At 36.6% G+C, this 25,547-nt stretch overlaps 1 protein-coding gene across 2 annotated transcripts in view; it reads right to left on the bottom strand.

Annotated features, from left to right (window-relative positions):
- Nucleotides 1–301: 301 nt before the first annotated feature.
- Nucleotides 302–25,547, bottom strand: part of LOC149933217 (uncharacterized) — a 71,026-nt gene continuing 45,780 nt past the window's right edge. The window contains exons 4-8 of one of the 2 annotated variants that reach the window (XM_090155986.1): nucleotides 7,335–7,358; nucleotides 7,228–7,242; nucleotides 3,915–4,020; nucleotides 1,834–1,882; nucleotides 302–1,677 (exon numbers count right to left, since the gene is read on the bottom strand). In XM_090155986.1, the coding sequence (XP_090012112.1) occupies nucleotides 3,926–4,020; nucleotides 7,228–7,242; nucleotides 7,335–7,358 (134 nt within the window). In that variant the 3' untranslated portion in view covers nucleotides 302–1,677; nucleotides 1,834–1,882; nucleotides 3,915–3,925. The remainder of the gene's footprint in view (nucleotides 1,678–1,833; nucleotides 1,883–3,914; nucleotides 4,021–7,227; nucleotides 7,243–7,334; nucleotides 7,359–25,547) is intronic. The other variant, XM_090155987.1, reaches the window with a different exon arrangement.

Here is a 25,547-nt window from a genome sequence, read left to right as displayed (position 1 = left end):
GTTGCTTTGATAAAGCTTTCTATTTACAATTTCAGTTTGTAGTACGTCATTGAAATATTTTGTTTTTTATACACAGTGTTAAACAATTATATAAACTCACACCTCTACAACAAAACCCAATTCATAGGGCCAATTTTGGCCTGTATGCAACAACGTAAAAGACCAACAAATTAAGGATAAAATTACGCTGTCTTTAAGAAAACTCTATATAATTAGATTTATTAGTTCTGTCATATTTTTGACAAACGGTGGATCTAGACATTTTACCTATAATATCTTACATTTAGAAAAGAAATACCGATAATATTAAATCCTTTATTTTTTTATTTACACGTAAATCTTTCAATTCATTTTTGTTGCGTAGTATTTTAGAGGTAATGTACAGTTGCGCGAACTATTCGACGCGAAGGACCACGAGTTCAAATAGGTCGTGTATGGTCGGTATTATTTCGCAAACCTTTGAAAGTAGGGGAAAGTCTGATTCCACACACGGTGTCGTTTTAAAAGCTCTTAAAAAACTGGACTATTTTATAACTGGACGTTTTATGGGAGCGATAGAAGCCCTCTAGCTGAAATATTTAACTAAGGCTAACCAAACAAACGTTACGCAAACCGTGGGCTACGTAAAGTTGACGAACTGACATAGTTATCTGTCTATCTAATGTGATGTCGAAAATCTTACAAATTTAAAATATCTTCAACTGCAATTAATTTATTATGTGTATAACCTAACGTTAATAAATACTTTGCATTCGTGTGAAGGGGTGTTAGATACTTATCCTTAAAGTCCTTAAAGGGAATATAACCTCAGGTATTTGGTGTGGAACACCAAAGCTTGCAGCTCTGGCCACTCTTGCCTTTCGCTCTAAAAATGTTTGGCGCCACTGTACAGGGAAATTTGAAAAATTGAAGGGGTCTTCCATAAAGATTGCTTTGCAGGTTATATTCCCTTTAAAGGAAGTTTATTACAGACTTCTGTCGTTACTATTCTAAAAAGCTAAAATCTATTTCAGAAATAACGAAATATTTTAACTAACGAGGATTGTTAGATTGTGGCTACCTACGTTTTCCAGATTATAAACGAAATTTTTTAAATATATTAATTTAAGATAATTAAGATAACCTTTGATTTTTATATTTATACATCGTTTTGATATGTCTAAAAAACATTTCTACTTTTCCATATATTATATTTTCTTCGTCAAACATTCTAAAAATAAAATCCAAAGAGTGTACGGGAGTAAACGTTTTTACAAATGTGAAGTCTCAAATGGGGATTTCATCCGGGTGATGGCGTTCGGCGCGTTTTCGTCGCGATAGTTCATTTTGCATTTTGGTTGAAAGATTTGGACGCGCTTGTGTTCGAACATTTTTTCTCCGTGATTTTAGTTTACGCGCGTTATCCGAAATATATTTATTCTTTTTTTTTATAAAAAGCAATTTATCCAAATACGTTCAGCGTAATATTGCTCTTCGCGTTTCCTGGCATTTTTCTCGCGACTCTCCCCATTTTCTTCATTGTTTTTGTACCTACAAAGATTCTTTGGATGTCCGCTCGCTGACAAAATGGCACTTTGTGACTTAGCAGGAAAAAGTGGAAGATGTATTGATTGATATATATTTATAGAGAGATACGCGCGCAAGCTGTGTCCATAAATGTCCGGAGAGAGTGGATCGCTGCCAAAGGAAAAAGAGAAAACAGAATGAATATTTACTTGTCCTGAGAGCTTAGACGGAGTTTTCTCGCGAAAGTAAATCCGTCGTCTGATTTCTGTAAGGAATGCGAAAAGACGACGGAGGTAGTTTGCTCGAGCGCGTCGCTTTCTAACGTACCTGTTTTCCTTCGCGTAAGTTCCCATCACTGCGCTTTTTTCATTAGTAACTAGAAGAAAAATACGACAATTATCAGATTTTTTACATCATCAAGTGGGGTAACTTTCAATTTTATTATGTGTGATATAATACAGGGTGTTAACTAAAAAACGATACAGAGCTAATTACTCAAAATGTGTTTTATATAAGAATTTGAAATTTGCAGGTTACATAGAGGGTGCAGGGGGACAAATGAAAATGGAAATTTCAATGACCTTGAACCAGGTCTTCAAGGTCATTCAAATTTTACCTCGAGAACCGTTAGGATTAGAAGAATTGTTCCAATTAGAAATGTGTTCTACGTTTAATTTTAAGTCTAACCAGCTTTGACCCGATCTAATTTGACTAATGGGAAGCCGAGAAATGTTAGACCAAAAACCATAAGGTCGTGTGTTATATTCTAATCATGACACGACATTTAAGGGCTTATAAATTCAAAACTACCCAGATCTAACGGATCAAAATAGTCGTGACACTCTAAACTGAGTGGGGGAGTTAGAAATTTGTAGCTTATGATGACCTTGAAACATTAGTTCAAGGTCATTAAAAATTTATCTAGAGAACCATTAGGATTAGGAGAATGGTTCCAATTAGAAAAATGCCCGCCAAGGTTTTTAAGTCAAATTACCTTTTACCCGAGGTAAATAAACCAATAAGACTCCAAAATAAACGTTAAATAATTGATTTAAGACGTACCAAGTATTTTTTTTAACTTTTTGAGTTTAAATGTTTTAAACACAAAATAATCTAACTAGTAATTGAAATAAATTTAATGACCTTGAACTAAATAAGGTCATTACGAACTCTCCCCCTCAGTTTAGAGTGTCACGACTATTTTGATCCGTTAAATCTGGTAGTTTTCGATTTATAAGCCCTTAAATGTCGTGTATGGTTTTTGGTCTAACATTTCTCGGCTTCCCATTGGTCAAATTAGATCGGGTTAAAGCTGGTTAGACTTAAAATTAAACGTAAAACACATTTCTAATTGGAACCATTCTTCTAATCCTAACGGTTCTCGAGTTAAAATTTGAATGACCTTGAAGACCTGGTTCAAGGTCATTAAAATTTCCATTGTCATTTGTCCCCCTGCACCCTCTATGTAACCTGCAAATTTCAAATTCTTACATAAAACACATTTTGAGTAATTAGCTTTGTATCGTTTTTTAGTTAACACCCTGTATAATTTATAAATATTCTAATTTCATAGACAGCAAATCTTAAAAAGAACCCTTTCTACTTAAAACTCTGGGAGTTGTCTGCACATGGATTTAGGTATAAACAATTCAATCATTTGGTCGTTCCCATTGGATACATATGGTCTGATTGGTTCAAAGCATGGTTTCAATTGCAAATGGCACTGCAATTGTTGCCCATAAAAATACATTGAGCAACAGTCGAAGGGTCGGACATTCGGTAAAAAAATGCAGATCCAGTTTGAGTTTTGTGGATTTTCTAGCGTATTTATGGATTAGTCTCTTGGTTTTATGGATGTTCAATTGGATTTGTGGATTTGCTCTTGGTTTTGTGCATGTTTAATTGGATTTGTGGATTTGCTCTTGGTTTTGTGGATGTTCTATTGGATTTGTGGATTTGCTCTTGGTTTTGTGGATTTTCAATTATATTTATGGATTTGCTCTTGGTTTTGTGGATTTTCAATTATATTTGTGGATTTGCTCTTGGTTTTGTGGATTTTCAATTATATTTGTGGATTTGCTCTTGGTTTAGTGGATGTTCAATTTTATTTGTGGATTTGCTCTTGGTTTTGTTGATGTTCAATTTTATTTGTGAATTTTGCTCTTGGTTTTGTGGATTTTAAAGTTTAAAAAAGGTTTGTGGATTTGTGTCGAAAATTTGGTGGAATTGTAGATTTTCCTTTTGATTTTATTTGAGGAGTATACTGTGGATTTGTTGAAAAGGAAATTTTTAAAATACAAAATCATAGACGAAGTTTTCTGTGGTAATGTCGATGAGGGTACCGGAATGTTCGACGTCTCAGTCCTATCGTCCTATTTATACGATGAAGTTTTATTAGAATGTCTTACCTGTTTACGTGCTATAGTGAGTTGTTGATGAGGAAGGACGTAAGTCCAATGATACAGATTGTGAAAGTTGTGGACGCGACGGCTAGCGAAGAGGAGTTGGGGTCTCCTGCAAATAACAATAGAAAATAAATTCGAACTTGCTGTAGAATTCCAGTTACTGTTAGTAGCGCAGAAGCGTACCCAGAAACAATTGCAATTGAAAGAAATTTGAACAGAAAGGTGACACGTCATAATCCATTTAATTATAAACTAAAACTTATTAATATCCAATATATATTTTTTTAAGGAACTGCCAATACATATTTAATATAACCAGAAGTATATAAAATATATTTTACGAGAGAGAAATATTAATCTAATATTGTTAATGTTATTCGCTAGAAACATGTACCTAAGCAGCCTTCAAAAAATGTTTGGGAAGAAAAAGTGCAAGGCGAAGACCGTTATATATTGACTGTTTAATAAGTTATTTCATCGGGAAAAATTGGTTTGTCACTAGGTAAATATCCCTACGTTGTGTTAATTTTAGATTTTACATCTTTAAGCAAACAAATGACTCCGTACATTTTGAGGCGTGATGTGGTGAAGGTCCATGTTTCATCTTAACGGATACTTTTCTCTGGGAAAATATATCTTATACACTTTTGTTATAACCTCACCGTGCAAGCGCGGGGAATCCTACATTTAACAGTTTTATAATTCAAATAAAACGCTTTAGGTCTACAGGAAATTTAGACAAACTCGCGTAAAAAGACGTCACTGAAGACGGAAGAAAGTTTATTTTTCTAAAGCTTCAACCTTCGAAATTTCTCCATCAAGATCTATTTGATTTCAACCGCTTTTGTGTTTCTAACGTTGGTGAATTTATATAGATAGGTTATTTATTTTTGGGTCCAAACAAAAAGAAAACCTATAGCAATATCAGGTCTAAACTACAAAAGTTAGGTTTAAAAAGGGGGGGATAACTCTACAGGTTTTCCCTCTTCTACAGTTCTACAGTTTACGGGGGAAAGATTGAGGTGAGATGGGCTTGATAAAATCTGAGAGTGCAGGGATGATAATGGAATCAAAAGAGTGACTTTTCGGTCTAGCCTATATATTATTTCCTTTCCTTCTTCATCCGGAGGCTACTTCTTATAAATTCCCCGGGGAAGGGACCCACCAATGTACGCGAAGATGGGGCCACTGATTTAGAAGAGCGCGGTAACCTGCGCTCGTGGGGGGCAGGAAGGAAGGGAGAAGGGGTTTCACGCTGAAATCGAGGCTCACGTATAATGGAGAATCATTTCCATAGGCTTTCGAATAGTTTAAACGACATAAATTGTTTGAAGAAGTAATTTTTTATCGTTAAACGGTCATATATCTTTCGGGAAGTCTTATAGAGACCCAATTCCGTCCCTTCACTCCCCAAATTTCCTCCCCGCGATTTTCTCAGATTTATTCCATTAAATTGAACCGCCATTACAGCGGAAAGTCTTATTTATACGTTCTACATCTATATAGAACCGTAATTTTTCTTGGTTAAGGTTTAAATAGCGGTCAACCCAACGGTTCATCCTAATTTTTCGTTTTCGATAAATGTCTACATGTTAACAATTTCCAAACGAGTTTCATTTTTTTACATCACAAATCGGATGCGATATTTAAATTGCGTATATTAATTTGAGTAAGTACCAACTGCTGTTCTTAAATTAAATTATATCCAATTAAATTAGGGAAACAAATCAGCATATAAATGTGCGTATGACTAAGTTTAATTAAGATCCATAAATTCAAGTTTGATTAATTCATTTAAACTACTTAATCTAAGTTATTGAATTTCGTCGCCGTTAAAACAAAACCACGTATCTTTTCGGTGGCCTTTTTGAGAAAATTGGATTTTTAATTTTTTAGGGACTTGGGAAATCGTGTGTTAGGTTTTTACATGTGAGTTAATTTTATAGTTAAAATATTGAATTCATGAGGATTTTAATTTAAAAATATTTTGCTAAAGGGGAATTTTTAGAGATACGTGGTTTTGCGTCATGAAGTGAATAGGAGCTGAAAATAAGCAAGATACGTGCTTTTTCGCGAAATGCGTTGTGAATATCAAAGATACGTTTAAATGTTTTCTCGATTTAAAAAAAGAAATTCAATTGCAACATATTAATGTTTTTAATGTTATATACGTAAATTGGGGTGTAGAATCTAAATATGTAAATTTTTACAAAACCACGTACCTCAAGTTACGGGGTTTTGTTTTAACGGCGACGATTTGCTCAACAAAATTTAAACGCAGAATTTAATTCTATTCAAAAATTTTTGGACATCAAAAAAAAATTAATAAGTTTTTTTAGTGAAGTATAAGAGTAAATAAGACCCTTTTTATTATAATATAATGCGTGTATAACATAAACGTGGCTGTCATTGAAGTTCAGCGGGTGAGAAGAGAAGAAGGGATGGAGGTGGTATAGTATGCAAAACTATTTCATTGTGGATGCGCGCTTCGACGGTGGATTTTCTCTAAGGCGACTAAAATAAAATCGTTGTATAAGCGACGCCTTTAAACTCTCATGAATATGTAACGATCGGGATCCGTAACTGAGAAAGGCCCGTCCCGAGCTAATGTTCGGGTTTCTTTACTCGTCGATCATTCTTATTCTGGACCTTGTTAACAAAAGAAAATCTACTTAATTAACCTTTTTCTAGTACAGGCCTTCTCTCCTTTTTTGAAATATCATCTTTTTCACGCGCGCCAAAGATGAATTATTTTCTCCACTCTGGTCGAATAATTGAATGCCCCCTCTCCGCCCCAAAAATAGCCATAGCTACGTAGTCTCGTAAGGAGGCATCCAAATTTCATCCACGCCGTGTCTCGCGAGGCGCAATTTCCGAACTGATTCCCATTACGCTCTCGGACAAAGATGGAAAGGTTACTTAGTCGCGATCAACGGCTACCCCCAATCGATTTGAAAAGTTATTTCAACGACGAAGGCGAACGAGCAGAGGGACGCACGCGCCTAACTTCTTATTTTTTTCGTTTGATTATGATTGATTACGCTCCGTTTGAGAAGAAACAGTCTATATATTTGACGATACTGAGCTGTGTAATTTAGTAAATATCTTTAAAATTATAATAAAATTTAGTTTCATGTACTCCCTTCGTCCCTTTAGAGTTAGCTTATAACTTCCCGCCCTTCCCCACCGATTCTACCTTATCGTTATCGGTTTAACGGTTTTAATATTAATTATCTTCGATTTTCCGGAGGTAGGAGTTCTGGGTCAGCATGGGGTTGGAGTGGTAATGGTTATTTAAAGTTTTAAATGGCCTTACCTGATTCAATAATAACTGAAATGATAGAAAAAGAAATCAACAGTAAAATAACAAAGCGACAGATGCAAGCGAGACGTTCGATTTTTAATCAAAAGATTGTAGTTTACCTTCGACGATTTCAGAACTGACACCTGTAAAAGAAAAACATCAATTTGTTAAGTTCGTAATAATATGAACCAAAGCAATCAGAAATCGATATTTTCAATCAATATACAATGTTTTGCAATTTATTGTCTCGGTTTATTAGAATTGGTGCTATATTTTATCTGCTAATATAATTTTATGAAATATTGCTATTCAAAATTGTTGATGCCAATATATTGCTATTCAAAATTGTTGATGCCAATATATTGCTATTCAAAATTGTTGATGCCAATATATTGCTATTAAAAATTGTTGATGCCAATATATTGCTATTCAAAATTGTTGATGCCAATATATTGCTATTCAAAATTGTTGATGCCAATATATTGCTATTCAAAATTGTTGATGCCAATATATTGCTATTCAAAATTGTTGATGCTAATATATTGCTGTTCAAAATTGTTGATGCCAGTGGAAACTGTTAACGGAAATATATTGCTATACAATATTGTCTCTAGCACTATATTGTTGTGCAATTTAGTCTACGGTAATATATTGCTGTGCAATCTTGTATCTGCCCATATATTGCTGTGCAATCTTGTATCTGCCAATATATTGCTGTGCAACCCTTAATACCTGCCTACATATTGCAATAAAATATTTTCTCTGTTAACAAATTGTTTGCTGCGCTATGTTTTCTTATCTAATAAATTGTCCGTTCAATATTTTACCCGCTAACAGGTGTGGCGTAATATTTTATCCGCTAACAGGTGTTATTATTCGATTATATAATATTGCGCGATATTTCTCACCGGTAGAATGTTGCGCCATTTTTACTCTACTTATAAAATGCTCAAACGTTATATTCAAAATTTAGAGTTAACTACAACACTAAAACAACTCTGTGAATTTTGGTAAGTTTGCAAGAACTTTTGTCACTTTTGTTGAAAGCGGAAAAGATATTGTTTGGTGGAATTTTGGTAATAATAGAAACGAATATAAAACCCATTTACCTTTTAGGCATAGTATAGGCCCAGTTTACCTAAAATACATGTATGCTAAAATTTGAAATACGTGGTAACGTATGATTCTTACAAAACGGTCAGAATAGAAATAGTATTTTTGGGTAACCTCTGTTCTTTTAGCGTCTATAAATGGTTGAATCTCGCGTTTGAGCTATTCTAAAGTGTAAATTCGGATGCTGTTGGTTTTGCTTTCCGTTTTGTTTGCGGCGTAAAATAGTGGTATAAAAATGTGTACGAGGGAGTGTAAGTCACGTATTTATGGAGGCTAGAATATATTTTGACTTAAGTCGACAATTTCTAAGCAAAACAGATAGGGTTGTGCCAAGAATACTTTTCATCTTTCCTTTTTACATCCGGGTGCGGTTTTTACGTCGTATAATATTCAGTATGTACGAGTCCTAACATCGAAATAGGCTCGTTTACAAACACCCCTATCTTCAGTTTACTACATCCGAAAGAACCTTCAAGTTTTACATCCCTTAGTATTCTCTGTTCCGACTCCAAAATGGTTTTTTACGATCTCCGAGTACATTACGGATATATGAAGTTGTAAAGACAAAAAGTCTTCGTTATCGGGTGTTTATCTAACAAGTTCGAAAAATTCGAGAGGTTTGAAGAAATACGTTCTTCCATAAATTCAAATCCCTTTTTTATAGCTTATTTTTATTATTTTATATTTCTTGGTTGGTAAAACTAAGTTTTAGAATTTCAACGGAAGGAAATAAAGTTGATATTTATCATTGTTCTTCGCAAATTCGTATAAATACGATAAATTTAATTTAATATAATCAACCATAAAAGGAAACGAGAACCACCGTTGGTCTAACAATGAACAGGGTTGAAGAGGTAAAAAAGATCAACAACGTTTGGGGAAACTAAAATATATTTATTTATTTATTTATTAAGTTAAACCGATATTTTCTTTTGTGATTACGTCACTCCGTCAAATATTCCCCAAAGTTACAAGCTTATGGAACAATATTATAGACTTATGGTATGCAGAAATTATTTTCTTCAACCATGTTCGTGGAATATGACGTAAATTACGTCACTTTCAACAACCTGACGAAAAACGCGTTGTCAACTTGATCCGTAGGAAATGGTAATTTGTGAAGCCGATTTTGAAAACGCGCATAATTCCGAAAGGGGAAAGTTGCAATGGGCTTTTGTTTACCCATGACAAACAAAAATATTTTTGATCTCTCAAAACAAAAAATTTCCATTTAAAAAAGCATGGGATTTTCTAGGTTTCACACTCACAGGGTACTTACTTACTTACTTAAAAAAATTTTAAAAAATACATTTTCAAACCATACCCAAAAAGATGAATTTGACCTATTTTGCGTAAATTTGATCAATGATTTTGGCTAAAATTTATCAATTTGGGTTAAATTTTAGCGAAATTTTCGTAACCGAGATAATCCCATGCTTTTTTAAATGGAGAGGTCAAAAACATTTTGGGTTGCCATAGGAAAACAAAAGCCCATTGCAACTTTCCCCTTTGGAAATTTTCAAACTACCATAAGGTCTACCTAACCCCCGAGTTTCAACAAAATCGGTGATAACCACCTAGGGTAGTCTCCTTGTGAGCGGCGAGAATAACGTAGTAATTGACAAACGCATTCGCGTAAATGTTTTGATCCACAGATAAAAAAAACTGAAAACGAATTTATACAAAATACTAGGACTGTTGAGTGAGGAGGTCCCGGTCCTTTTCATCCAATTTATTCCCTCTCGCTCAAGGGACCGTTTAAACGTTCGCCCAGTTTCGCTTCTTTAAAGGAAACAGGCGTTTTGAAAGGGCCGCAATATTTCGTGTTCAAAAGTCTAGGTCCCAAATCGATGCCGGTGTTAATTTGGTTCCAAGCGTTTGCTAGAAACGCGCCTACGCGGCGTCCGCTGGCAGCACCTAGTGGCAAAGCGATAACGTATTGGCCAGAATTTAGGTAAGGCGAGCGAGCGCGTTTAGATACCGTAATGGAAACGTCAAAATGCTAATGCGATTATTACCAGTAGGTGGAGCCGTAGGCCTAGCTCTTTAGCCGAATAATTCACGCGAACCGTATCCCCTTTATATAATACGCATCCGCGAAGCGCCTTGGACGCGAGGTCGAGAAGCGCGGTGGAAACGGTTTTAGAACAAGGAACTTAATTAGAGAAAGGTTTGGGAAACCGGGGGTAGCTTATAAATTTAACCTCTTTTCAAATTCTCAACAAACGGCGGATTTCGGCGGCTTAAATTCTGACAAACGGCGGCGCCCTCTGTGTTTCGAGAAACGCGAAAACCAGCCGGTACCGCTTCGGTGAAAGGAGAAATTTTTAAATTAGTTTCGGCGCCTTCTCTTACACCCGCCCGTATTCCGGCGGGCCAAAGGCGAGCGCTAAAAGTTCATAAATTTTATGGCCTTTCGTATTTAACTGAATCCGAATTTCGGAAGAAGAATCGGCCGCCCTAAAGTAGCGCGATCGAAGAAAAGTCCCGCTAACAGATGTAGCTCGAAATTAAAGCCCGCCATATGTTAAAATCTCCGGGGCTATTACTCTCCTCGCCGTTAGATAGAGCTCCGAATACGGAGAGGGTTCTAGATTCCCAGATATGGCTTTATAGCCATCCGCGTTTACTGATCGATGGAGACCAATTAGAGAAGGCTACGGAATTGGAATTACCCGGCAGCCGCCGCCGCTAGTTTAGAGTGTACGATATCCATTTCTGCCGAGCTCTATTTTTCAAATTACGATTCATTTAACCCTTAACTGCGATACTTAGAGAAGGGCTTGCTTCGTCATAAGCCGTTGGGAGTTACCCCGAAATGATCACTTTGAACGTATGGCCGGTTCTCCCACTCCTTTTCTAATCAACGAGTTTGAAGATATATATTAGACTTACGCCGTAAATCGGCCCCTACGCTTGACGGAAACATATTTTTCCTTTGGAAACGAAATTTCAATTTTATGCCAATTTTTTTATTTTTCGCACTCTGGTTTGTACTTAATAAATAAGCTATTTCTGATAATAACGCGTTACTTTTAATTCATTAATCACCTTTTCTATTATCGTCGTTGTTCCCGACTCAGACAGCGTTGATACGAGTATTTCAACATTTATCGCTTTTTGATGGTAATAAATCATCGCTTAATAATAACAAAAGCCAGTTAAGGGCAAATTTTAATTTAAATATACGCGTATTTACAAGTGCACGACAGCGTTGTGTATTAAATTTACATAAGGGTTATCTGGTTTATATTTATTTTTATCACTTCAACAACGGAAGAAAATGATATATTTATGACTTGTTCAGATTTGGGTAATTTGGGTCTGGTTTTCACTAAAGCGAACATTTTAGTCAAATACAATCTAATCAATGTTGAAAAGCCACACATTTTAGAACTCATTTTAAAATGATGTAAGCAGTTAATGTCGCGGAGAGTTAAAGCGATGGAAGTATGCCAACTAAAAAGTGCTTTACAACATTTAGACAATTAGCTAAATCCATTATGAATAACTTACAAGGAAACTACCCGAGGTGCTTATCTCCGATTTGGTTCAAATTCGGGGGGTTAGTAGATCTTCATGTAACTTGAAACTAGCTAAAGGGTAAAGTTACAATGGCGTTTAGTTTTTCCATGGCAACTGAAAATGTTTTTTACAACTAAGAATGATAATTTTTCCATTTAAAATCTCATGGAAATTTTATAGATTTTAAGGGTCCCCCAGGGCTATGAAAATATTCAAAAATTGAAAAAGTTTTAAAAAAAAATCTAAACTTCAAATCTAAAAATAGTTGGGTGAATTTTAGTACATTTAAGTAAAAATCCGTGAAATTCCTATGCTATTGGAAAATAATACTTTTTCACGAAGATATGAGCTGGTGAAAAAAAAACAAGCTTTCCATAGGGGCCAATAGCCTTCGAATTTTTGTACGTAAATGAAAGAAATGTCTGAAAGATTTAATTGAACATTTTATTCGAATAAACACAAGAATTTTACAAGTGAAGTTCTATATGATACCTCCGTTTGCCGCGATACATGTTTGGGCACGATGAAGCATGCTTTGAAACGAGCGTTTGATCATATCAGGAGTGACAAGTTCGAAGGCTGCAATGATTCGGTGACGCAAATCTTTGATGTTCTCAACGGGCGTCACGTAAACTTGTGCTTTGACCAAGGATCCTAGATGTTAGAAGGATAGGTAGCCCCCCGGCTAGCCCGTGTTTTCAAAACGCCGGCAGCGCCATCGATATTAAGAGAGCCTCTAAACGTGGGACGTCTTGTTTCTATTCCCTCAAGGACAAATTTTGGCGGTGCTTCCTCCATGTTTTGTCCTTGATGGAATCTAAAGACGGATTCTCTATCGCGCATGACCCCACCGACGGCGCTGCCATTTTTCGTCCCTCACCTCATATCCTTCTAACATATAGGATCCTTGCTTTGATGAACCCCCACAAGAAAAATACCATCGGAGTTTGGTCCGGAGACCTCGCAGACCATCGAAAGTGACCGTTCCTGCCAACCAAACGCTGATGGAACTCGTTGTTAAGATGCTCCACTACACATCTAGGTACGTGGGGTGGTGCGCCGTCATGTTGGTACCACATCGGTCTGTAAGCTTCCAGCGGAAAATTTTCTAAAGCGTCTGCTATTTCGTTCTGAAAAAGCGCCAAATAGCGTTGTCCATTAAGACGAGCTGGGAGGAAAAATGGGCCAATATCTTGATCCCCGAGCAAACCCGCCCAAACAGTCAGTCGGATGATGGTGAGGAAAACCCCAGTGAGGATTTTCGTCACACCACATGTGGGTGTTTTGATGGTTGAAAGGCCCATCTCTCCCGAAGGAACACTCGTGGTCAATAGAATTTGATTGATGAAATTTGGGTTCTCATCAGACATGGTTATTAGCCATTTGCAGAAACAAAATCTACGTTCCAAATTCCCTTCGTGCAGAGCTTGGTGGAGGGTCGCTCAATACGGATGGAAGTTGTGATTGTGAAGAGTGGTCCACACGTAGTTCGTCGATCATCCAAGATCGTCGCTTGTACCTCCGACGCTTGCTCGAGGATACGCAACAAAATAGGCCAGAACGGTGTCTACCATGTTGATGTTTTGACGACCTGGTCCACGAAATCTGGGACTGACGTTTCCGTAAGTCTGAAAGTCACGAACAGCTCCAAGAACGGTGTTGTGGCTTGGTCTTCTATCTGAACAAAATGTTCAATTAAATCTTTCCGACATTTCTTTCATTTACGTACAAAAATGCGAAGGCTATTGGCCCCTATGGATAGCTTGTTTATTTTCGTGAAAAAGTGTTCTTTTCCAATGAAACCAAGTCCTTTGAACATTTTCGACCACACTCTACAACTTTATCATTGAAACGTTTTTTCTAGCACCTAGCGGTGAAAAAATATTTTTTACAAAAACCCGAAATTTTTCCGATTTTAGGATTTATAGCGATTTCACACTAGAAATAATACTCTGAAAATTTCGCCACTCTATCTCTTGCAGTTTCTGAAACAAATGCCCAGTCAGAGCATTTCGAAACACCCTGTATACAGAGGTACTTGAAGTGCTTTTAAGGCAATTTATAGTTTGTGTAGGGAGCCTAGAGCTATCTGTGACAGGGTGGTTTAAAACCCTATATCTCTGTTTAAAGGGCCTCAGGCCTGTTGCAATGCGGATTTTAAAAATAGGATACATCTTTTCTTATACAAAAGGGGTTAAGTACGTCATGGACCTTGAAAAGGATACCTCAAGGTTACTGGTTACGCTTGAAAGGACGTATTATTCTCTCGAATTTCTTTGGAGTTATTTTCCGCGAAGTCAAGATTTTGACGTTAAGGTGTCTTTTGTTCACCCTCGCAGACGACTATCCTTAATTAATATCCACGAAAGATAGAATAGATTTTTCTCTATTGAACAACGGCAAATAATTAGAATGGATAATTATGTCGAGACAACGTGAACGATGGAACGCGGAAACGAGAAGTTTATTGAACTTATGGCATTTGGCTATATCAAGCTATCCTTTATTTAATTAGAGAAAAAAAGTTTAAGGATAGCAAAGGGAGCTTTCTTTTAGCTTTGTTATATTTTCTTAGACGTTTTCAAAAACCGTTATAAAATGAGAATAAATCCAAAATAAGTTTATGCAGCAAATTAGCTTTGGTTTTTATTTCGGCTAGTCATCAAATATCATTTTCTCATTAGATCACGTCTTCGAAGGCGATTGGTAAACTTTCTATTCAGTACTTTTATTTTAGATTAAACTTCAATATATCCTTTACTCTAATCATTTTATTTATTTTAGGGTGTCAAAGCCCTCTGAAAATTGAAGATAATCTAATTTATCTCCCTTTTCCATTTTTGTCCTAACTATAATGGATATTTTCAAATAAAATAAAATTAAATAAAATAAAAAAACGAAACGAAATAAAATAAAATTTTACCTTGAGGTAATTTCAAATAAAATAATATTCGTTATTTTTAACATTTTCGGTTGTAATTTTTGGCTTATTTTGTACAGGTATTAAAAAATAATATTTTACAGGTATTAAAAAATAATATGTACAGGTATTAAAAAATAATATTGTACATTTATTAAAAAATAATATTGTACAGGTATTAAAAATAAGATTGTACAGGTATTATAAAATAATATTGTACAGGTATTGAAAAATAATATTGTACAGGTATTAAAAATAATATTGTACAGGTATTGAAAATAATATTGTACAGGTATTAAAAAATAATATTGTACAGGTATTAAAAAATAATTTTGTACAGGTATTAAAAAATAATATTGTACAGGTAATAAAATATATACATTATACATAATACATATAAATATTTGTATTAATGACATCCAGCCTTGAGGTTTCTGTAAATTGGGTATCAAAGTGTATAAGATATCACTCGACTAATGATTGTCAACAGTTTCCAATGGGATTTTTAAGAACTAAAATTACGCCAAAAATCTATATTTATCATTGATTACTAAGTAAGTTGTAACCACTACAATAAAAGATAGTAGTGATAATATGGACGCCACATCAGCATTATCTAACGGTCTAAATTTGTATATCATATATAGTTGAAATACCAACCACACTTATAAATCATAAAATCAGTCTCAAACGAGGGGCTGATCACTATCCGTAGTCAGTGTACAAGCCTGTAGCTTTGACTGTCTAAAGTGATTACGTAATCGATTACAGACTTTGCACTACCAAAGGCTGTAGTAGCTGTAATCGGTGTACAGAATTTTAAGAAGGGGTTAGCCCCTCGGTCTCAAATCAGCTAGTCAATTTGTAACAAAATTGTATCATTCATACATTTATGGTCGACCCCCTCTGATAAATAAATATTCCACTGGCTCTGGTACTCCTTATTATGGCTCTGGTCTTTCCCCTTTTGGGTTTCTCAATGTGACGTCAAGGCTTCTCCAAATATCCCACTCTTGCGGACACAATGCTGACCAACGCTATAAAGTGAGGTACGTGGGGTCACTGGTCAGAACGGTTGATCGACAAAACGCGGACGCCACGCTGTTTGTAGTCAAATTTCTGGTGGGCTGAAAAGCCGAAGTTTTAAAGTATGATCACCGAGAACAATAATCGTGTGACCACGATCATCAAAAAGTGCAGTCCGGATCCACGTCGTTAAAGTCATCAAGATTCTCCTTCGAAAAAAGTTCAGTGTGGATCCCCGAAGGAAACGAACCTTCTCTTCACTAATTAGTTAAGAGACCAGAGCCAGATCCTCCAATTATCAATTGTTGTAAACGCACGTTTTAATATTCCCATTAATTAATCGACCAAATAAATCTATGGAATCTTTACTGAAATCGTTCTTTCTTTACCAATGTGACACCAATTTGTTAATATATATCAAATTAACCCCTAGACAAAGAACCTTAAATTAATTAATTCCCCCTTTAATAAAAATTGTCACAACGTTTTCCCCCAAATACCTTTTTACCTTTCTCCACAAATTTATCCGTCTTTATGACTTGTACGCGTCTTTATAAATTCTCAATCCCTGTTTATCTCGAGCAGAAATAATTCGATTGACCAACGTTACATACATTAGTGGGGGGATTCATTTGTAGTTTCATTGGGGGAAGAGAAGTAAAACAAAAGACGAGAGCGCGAGAAGGAAGAAGAGAGGGAGAGAGAGAGAGAGAGAGCCCGCGGAGAGAATCTAGTTTCCTATTCTTTAGTTCTTTGCACTCTCCTCCGGAAGAAACAAAACTTTTGGATTCCCAACTGGCAAGCAATGTTCCTATATCCAGATAAAGCAATCCCACCCCGAGCCTCTTATTCTTTCTGTCTCTCTTCTTCTCGAAGCGGTAATTTGCTAGCTAGTGCTCCTTCTAGATTAATTAAAGTAACGGCTTTTTATCCTCCACTCTCTCTCAGTGCGCCTTCATTGCGAATCTTCTTCTCGGCAAAGCGGCCTCCGAGCCACAAAGGACCGATAAAGAAAGGGCGATTGAACCGCGATGATGGCACCGGATGGTCCCATCCGAGCCGGAAAAAGGAAAAGGTGCGTCCCACTATTTCACCAGTCCCGACAGTCCCATACCCGCCCGGGTAAAAGACCCAACGTCGTCTTCACTTTACGTATTCCGAGCGACGTATTCTTATACCGAAATTAAAGACAAAAAAAACACACGGGATTTTTATTTCGTGGCGTGAAAGGAAATTAACGTTTTTGTCTACTCTCTCTCCCTCTTTCAAATGGACTCCGATTAAAGTCGTACGGAGTGTTTTAATTCTCTTACGGCCAAGTTGAGCTACACAATGCGGTTACGTCGATGCTGATTGCGGATAAGACACTATTTGCCCCAACTTTGATTTCTCTAGTTTCTCCTCCATCTTCCAAGTTAGAAATAACTGTTCCGCACATTCTATAATCCGTTTTTAGTCATACTATGAAATTCCAGCCTGAGAATTCAAATTGGCCCGGGCGTCATCGACCGAAATCAGATTCTCTTGGTGTGCTTGGGATTCAGAGACGGGGTTTTTATTCCAGAAATAAAGTTGGAGTGGCTGATGTTAGCTAGACGCAACAGGAGTTACGTTCATTTAAAAAAAACGCTTTAAGCCCTTAGCGACAAACCTTCGACAAATAATCAACGTACACCATAAATAGACCGCTCTCATTAGTCAAGTGTCGCATTGACATGACTGCTATGTTAATTTGGTTAGGGTTGGTTACGACAACATTTATATTATAAAGCTTTGGTAACTGATGTTCCTTAAATAGTACGTGGCTCAACAATGATGAAAACCATTGGAGATTGAGAATAACCTAACACGCCAAGAAATTAAGTGACCGACAAATAGAGGTTTCTATAAAATAAAATATTCCGTCAGAAGACAGAGTTTTAAGAGTTAAGTCTTCGCACGCCTCCTAAATTCCTCTGGCAACTAGCACGCACTCGTAGATAAGTAAAAGTAAGAGACAGTTAGGTAAGAGCTAGGCTTACATCAAAACCCGAAGACAACGTTATTTTAGAGAAAGACCTTTTGAAAGGGAACTTCTACCAATAGGCCTTCTGGAAGCGAATACGCAAAACTGGGAATTCGATGGTGGGCCAACTAATTTTTCGTTTTTCCTATTGGAGCGCTTTTCATTAAATTTTAGGGTGACAAGTCCCTTAGTTACTTCCATTATCACCACCTTATGTTATGCCGCAGTGCAGATTAGGCGAAGTGCTAAATGGGTTTTTAAAGTCAAGTAACTGCCCCCGACAATTACTACCATCTATATTCAAAACATACACAGAAAAAAAGTTGTTTAGGTTTTTAACATCTAAATAGTGTTCGGAATTGTTTATTCATTATCCAAAAAAATTCCGATTTATTTAAAAGACGTTGGTAAAAATAATATCATTTTAACTTATTTAATTATGTTTTTTACGCAACCAAGCATTTATTTGAATAAAAGTGGTATTTATTTAAATAATAGGCTTATTCACTTTCGATTATAAACATTTTACAATTTTTATTCAACTATTGGTTATTTAAATAAATATTTTTTAAATATAGCCGAGCTTATTTTATTCATGGATAAAAATTAATTGACTGCCGAGCACTACATCTAAACATGTTTGAAAGCTAAACATGGGTAAGAGTTGGTGTTGTTTCCTTGAACACATCTGTTTAAATAAAACGAGTTTCTCAAACAACCTTCCAAGATCTACCCGGTAGTGTTTCAAACCGGAACAGCTGGTAAGAGGTCATGTTTAGAAATTAAACTTCGTGGTTTTTAAGCATAATGCTAAACACTGATTTATTTTGAGACTATATCGTACTAAATAGTGGTTCATTTAAGTCTCGACAGATTGGAGAGTTCGCGCTGCTGCCTCTTCAACCATAGAAATCGTTTCTCATACCGCCGTGTTAAAGCGAAATGAGTTGTAAGCGGATTTCTGGTTCCGTGCTAAAAGAGATTCTCCGTTCTTGAAATGGGAAAACCACTAGACATCTTCACACGCCCTTAATCACGAAAGAAAGGGCCCTTTCCAAAATAGAATAATCCCTTTTGTACCTTCGAATGAGAGAGAATCTTCCCTTTATACTTCCGAATTTATTAATAGAAATGAAGAGAGAGGGCGCGATGTTCGTTTGGGTTTCGGAAGTGATTGACGCCATACCAGCGTAGAATGGAAATGAAGAAATCCCCCCCCCCCATCCTCCTACGAAACAAATTTTTCAAAACATTCTTATTTGCAGCGTTCCCTTTTATATTAATAAAGGAGATGAAATGGACAAGTGCCGGGAAATATATTGGATTTTGATTAATTACGAGACCAAATCCTTCCTTTTCAAATCAGACTTTTCCGAAAATAATCAGCAAGTAGATTCGTGTTGCTTTAATTAATTTAATAATACCTCTTTTCGGAATAACGACGGTGTGTCTATGTAATTTGGTCGCTATATTTTAATTTCATTTAACAGGGTTACTCGCACGTTTCGTCAATTTATATATCTCGTTATTAGAGATTTCAGCCCACGGTGGGAATTACAAATGTCATTGAATAGAAAACGCTAATAAACTGCAATTAAAATTGGTATTATTAGATAATGAATTAACAGGTTAAGCCAATCGACGAAAACGTTTTCGAGGGATGGTTTATCTGTCTATTATTTTTAGTCTTATATTGGTTATTTTACAATGGATCGACGTATGATGTCGCCACGCAACATTAGAGGTATCATTGCCTTTGGCGTAGCAAGAGAATCTGCGGGCTTAATAGCTAGTGGATAAGTTTGTAAAACCAGATCGTTACCGTGAATTGTGGTTCCAAATTACATATGTAAACGCCATATCTCTAAAATTTCACGTAAAAGTGCTATTAGAGAAGCTGGCCAAACATTCTATTTCAATAACCCTGCTTGGGCTTCGATTTGCGAACTTTCTAATCACTCTGGGTGACAGCGATGGAACTCTAAAAGTATACCTGTTTTCTCAACGCGTATATACCAGTGTCTATTGGGTTCCAGCAGCCTTACCAGAATAGAGGTCAATATAATGACAAATATTTTGTCTTAGGAACATTGAATTCATTATAGGTAATTATAGGACGAATGGTCTCCTTTGGTGAAATCACCTCAGAAAGGTGATTTGGGAATCGATGGTCAATATTTCACCTCAGGAAAGTGATATGGTAACCTTTGGTCGCTATTAATCGCAAGAAAGTGTCATGGGAACCAATGGTCAAGATTTCACCTCAAGGAAGTGTTTCGAGAACCGTTGGTCAAGATTTCACCTTAGAAAAGTGATACGGTAGTCGTGGATCGCTATTTAACCTTAAGCAAATGTCCCGAATACCGTTGGTCAAGATTTCACCTCAGGAAAGTGATACGGTAGTCGTGGATCGCTATTTTACGTCAAGCAAGTGTCCCGAATACCGTTGGTCGGGATTTCACCTCGAGCACCTGTCTCAGGAACCGTTCGTCGAAAATTAACCATAAGTTAATAATAAGAAAAATGGACAACTGTCTTCAAACTATGAAAGTGAGAGACAAAAGTTCAACCGCTCTCCGTTCTGTATATCCCAAAGGGACTTTGAACGTGATCGCGACTTTGTCATTGCTTGGCAGGGCATTTATCGCGCGCCTTAAATCCCCGGTCCGGGCTATACATGATCTATGGCACGACGAAAAGAACTATCCATATTCGGAAGCTTTTTGGGATCAGCCCGCTAAGCTATTAACTCCATTTAAATAAATATGTTTTCAGTGTATCGAGGCTCGCAGTTCTCTCGCGGGGAGTATCATTTCTCTCGCTTTATCTTTACACGAACGCGCGCGAAAGAGGCAACTCGGCCGGAGCGGGCGAAACAAATGAGCCCGGGACGTCTCCTCCCCTTTTTCAGTCAGCCCGCGAAATTGATTACTATATTTACATATTAATATTCCATTACTGGAAGACATTCTTTGTGAAAAATCTAGGAGGGGAGGAGGGGGGGGACTATAGGAGAAGGGGCGCGGACTCGCACCCCGCGGGGGTATAAGCCTAACAGTTCTGAAAGTAAATTGTTCCTCTCTTGAAAAATGTCGCGCGGTTAACGCCCCGCTTTCAAAAACCAACGGAAAAGAAGTAATGAATGACCCACTTTGTAAGTTTCGATATAAATTATGGTTTTTCTCTGTTTCTGGCACCGCACCGAAGAAAAAGATCATCCGCGCAAAAAAAAACACCAACGCAATGACAGCGCGGAGTATAGGAATTCCGCCTAATTGGCTCGATAGGTCTATACTTTACTTTATTTAGTGTCGGTGGTGTGCCGGGGAATTTAGGGCTCTCCTCATCGCGTAGCTTGGCAGGCCCGGCCACCATCGACGTGAAATCTATTTCATTCGTTTTCGGGCGTGAGGGTATTAGTGTCAAAGACTTAACGCTACGTGCTCTACGGTGTCCTTTCGCCGCGGGCTGGCAACAGTGGCGATTGCCAATTAATTATAGCGAACGTTTTCGCGTGACCCTAGAAGCCCCTTCGCGCCATAGATGATTTCATTCAGCGAATTAAATTGTACCGGTTTTTATATACTTCGTTGGTGGTTATTTATAGACGTAAACTACGGACCTTTTAGCGATGACGACTATAAATTGTACCGGTATTTATATACTTCGTTGGTGGTTATTTATAGACGTAAACTACGGACTTTTTAGCGATGACGACTATAAATCTATAAACTAAAATATTAGCTTTTTCACTCGGCCGTAATAAAGCGCTATATAAATGAAATGAAATTAGGGTTAGAAATTGACGTCATTTTCAAAAGTCTTAAGCCAATAAAAGCATTTTACCATAAAGCGTCCTCCATAAATAAAATGTACTTCGTGGAAGAAGGACGTCTTAGCCATTTTGAATTTTTTAAGGCTAATATAAAAGGAATCTGTCAATCCTGTTTTAGGCGTACAAATTGCCTACATCTAATTTAGAGGTCTCTACCCTTTAAGAGCCCATCGAAAAAATCGGTAAAGAGTTTGCCAGAGTAGAGGACGCTGTCATCGTCGTTGCGACATCGAATTGAAGACGAATGAAAGGGTCTCGACAGGGGTTCCGCGAAGGACTGGAAACATTTCTTCTTCAAAAAATCTCGACGATCGAAAAAAAACGCATCTCCCTTTTTTTAGCCAATATTATAAGATCTATATATAGGAGCTTTTGTGATTTAACAAAGCCACCAATTTTATATTACTTTTTTTCCCCGTAGGGTGGGCTAGCTCTTTCGAGTTATTGTCTTTTTCAATTTATCCGTAGATTTCGGTGGGATATATTTTAGGCAGAGGGTGTCCTCAAACTTCCACGCGGCCCTTCGCTTGTTGCTAACTCCCCCCCCCCCATAGCACTCCATATAAACTGGGTCTTTTTCCTTTAAATTGCATTTCAGTGTTTCGTCTCTCGACTATATTATATACGAGTCTATAGAAGTTTTCTTGAGTACGCGGGTCAATTGAAAAAATAAGTTCGCCGTAAAGCCGCGTTGCGGGATTTACGTAGTTAAGTTACTACTGGATGATACGATGTCTTCGCTATTTTCTCGTCCTGCAACGGGGTATATATTCATTTTCTTATCCGTCGGGGGTTTAGCTTGATTTCCGCTTACGTACCGAATAGAACGATGAAACAAAGAGATATTGGATTCTTTTGATTATTATTCCGCGAAGACAATTTAAAGAAAAATATATAACGTCTTGGAAAAGATGGTCAACTATATGGTCCCTCTAGCGGGTTTTCGAGGTATTCGCCTGTCGGTGTTGCGGAAAACGTGATAAAACGCCAGACGTTTTTGATTTAAAATTCATAAATTTATAGAAAGATTCGAAATACCTATTGGAAAATTGTTTCTTTAGCGTGATCTGGGAAACCATGATAGAGATAGATCTACCGTATTGAGGTTTAATTTGCTTTTATACGCGCTGGTGACGCGTAGTAAATCATATGATCAATGCGAAAGCTAAATATTTTACCACTTTTCAAAGCTCTTATTATCACTAGCAGCAACGTGGGAAATACGCGAAACAGATAACCGAATTAAATTTACAGATATCTAAATATACTAGAAAATTTTAAAAAATTTAAATAAATTTCTAGCGCAAACTAACCGCAATTAAATAATATTACCGAATTGTATGGTCTAATTTAAAAAGGCCAAAAATAAATGAGATAAATATTTGTTATTCGAAAATGTAAGTTCTATGCATTTTCAAATTTGGTTTCTGGTCAAATTTCCATTTTCTTAATCTAATAATTAAGAGTATATATTTTCAATTTAATAGTTGTTTAAAGCATGACTGATACTACATGGTATTTTTGATTTTATTAAAAACAGTTAAAATTTTACATGTTTCCGAAGCTTTCGGGTTCGAGACCCCTCGTCAAGCGGTATTTTAAACCATGGTAAATAAAAATTTTAACTTATACGATTATATATTTTCAAATGCTTTAAATTTAATTTCGTCTCTCTACGCCTATAAGACCATAATATTCTTCTACTTTGTTTTTAATGTGGAATTGTCATATTTGTTTCGTATCTTCGAGTCGGGCTTTTGCAGCGAGCGCAGTTTTTATCCGCGCGTTTAGTTTTGTTAGAAAGTTCAAATTGACGTCGGTTTGTTGCGTATCGATTATCTTTGGGCCCAATAACAACGTCCGAATACGAAACACAACAGTCCCCTAAGCCTGTCGTATCTCAGATTATTTCGTTTAGTTGACGTTTTTCGTCTTCGATAGATCGGAGTCGAATGAAAACGGATAGACCCCGCCAATGATCCCAGAATGTCTAAACGTGGTTTTATCGCATTTAAGCCTTTGTATATTCGAGCGCAAAGGCAGATCTTTAGCGAGGATCAACTTTGGGATTTTTTCTACGAAAGGTATAAAGAAAGAAAGTTTCCCTCGAGAACTCAGGCCTGTTCGCTGGCCCAATATCCGTGGCCCACGCTATCGATAACCCTAAACACGATGGCCCAACCAAGTTTCCCAAGCTCCCTAGTCGATAAGTATTAGAAGTACTTACATAGATCAAGAAAAGGAATTATTTTATGAGCTGTTAGTGATATGGATGTTTACTCGTGTTATTTAACGATAAATTAAGTTAGAAGAAACCACCTATAGTCTGTGCATCATCCTTTGCACAGTCCATAGGTGGTTTCTTCTAAGACCTTTTCACACGGGCCAACTTTTCAAATCAAAATGCTGAGTCAGCAAAAATGGATCAGTGATCCATTTTTTCTCGCGTATTTTTTTATTGGATCAACTCATCGAACTTTTATTCACGCGAACCAACTAGTTGTCTCAACTCAAGTTGACTCATCTAGTTGGGTCAAAAAGCTGGCTCGTGTGAAAAGGCCTTAACTTAACTTTTCGTATATACTCTTCTCTACCACACTCCCCCCTTTTCGGATTTCGGTTGCTATGCAACGCGTTTTGAAATTTTTAATGTTTAGGCTTAGTTTCTCTTTTCGATATAACAGTCGCCAGCCAGATTTCCCGCACAGTACTGATGAGTTGCAAATAGAACGAAACCGGATACCGTTGGAATTTCTGGTTATTTTGTTTAGTTTTTATGTAGTTTCTTACTCGAAGATCTATTTGATCCGAGATTCGCATCTTTTGGTTTGCTCGAAGACCTATTGGTACGAGTTATTTGTAAGTTTTTTAATTTCTTCATTATCATTATTTAACGATAAGTCTATCCTGTCTATTTCGGAAATGACGAAATAACGGACAATCTTTATCTACATGCACGAGCATCAACCGAAAAATCTACTATTTCCCTTATTCAAAAGGTTCGCTTTACAACTTCCGTAAAACAATGGAATCTCTCCAGCGTGGAAGAGCGAAGATTTATTGACCGTTTTCTCCAACCTTTCAAAAATATTTATATTCTGATATATGATCCTAATAAAAGTCTTTTCCCTTTTGGATTTTCTACATTCGACTGAACAGTTTTTGGGTTATCCCCTAAAACACCAAGCTGACATACATAATCCAATAGCTTTGAAAAGGAAAATTTATAACAAATTCTATCCGTAGACTATTTGGTTTCTCTATTCTTACCGTTTGCGTTCTTCTACTTTATTTGTTGATAATTAATTTTTAGATTAATTCGGGCGATTCTGGTATTTGTACGTTTTATTCCGTGAATTTGGATTTCTCCGAAAATGGGCGATATTCCCAATTATCAATTTATCATACATAATCCTGTTATTTTCAATTTTCAATTTCTTTAAAAGTCACGGTTTTAAGTTTTCAAAGACATTTCTACAAAGCATTCGACGATCTCAATTGGGTACGGGTATCTCTACTAGGACGCCAGTAAAGCCTGCAGGTTCACACTAACCACTAAAATCGCTTCGTTTTAGATAACAAGTTTACCAAACCAGCGTGAGACATCGCTTCGTTCGGGAAGCAACTCGTCCAAGTCGGTTCGCTTAGAAATTGCTCGTATTTTCCAAAAAAAAGGGTATAAAATTCTAAATAATGTCAAATAATATTACTGTATGTATAGAAAACATGATTAACTAATTATTTTGGGATACATTTTAGTATTTTCCAAATTTACGGATTTTGAAATGACGTTTTAGCGCGCGACACTACAGGTACATGTCTTGGGCACACAGCCTTCTTTGAGTGCTTTTTTGACCATAACATGTAGAGGTATTTTCACGCGCAAAATGAATTTTAAAAGCCGTCAA

The sequence above is a fragment of the Leiobunum rupestre genome, chromosome 8 (genome assembly GCF_980474605.1).
Source record: "Leiobunum rupestre chromosome 8, qqLeiRupe1.1.hap1, whole genome shotgun sequence".
Lineage (NCBI taxonomy): Eukaryota > Metazoa > Arthropoda > Arachnida > Opiliones > Sclerosomatidae > Leiobunum > Leiobunum rupestre.
This window is presented reverse-complemented; position numbering and strand designations above follow the sequence as displayed.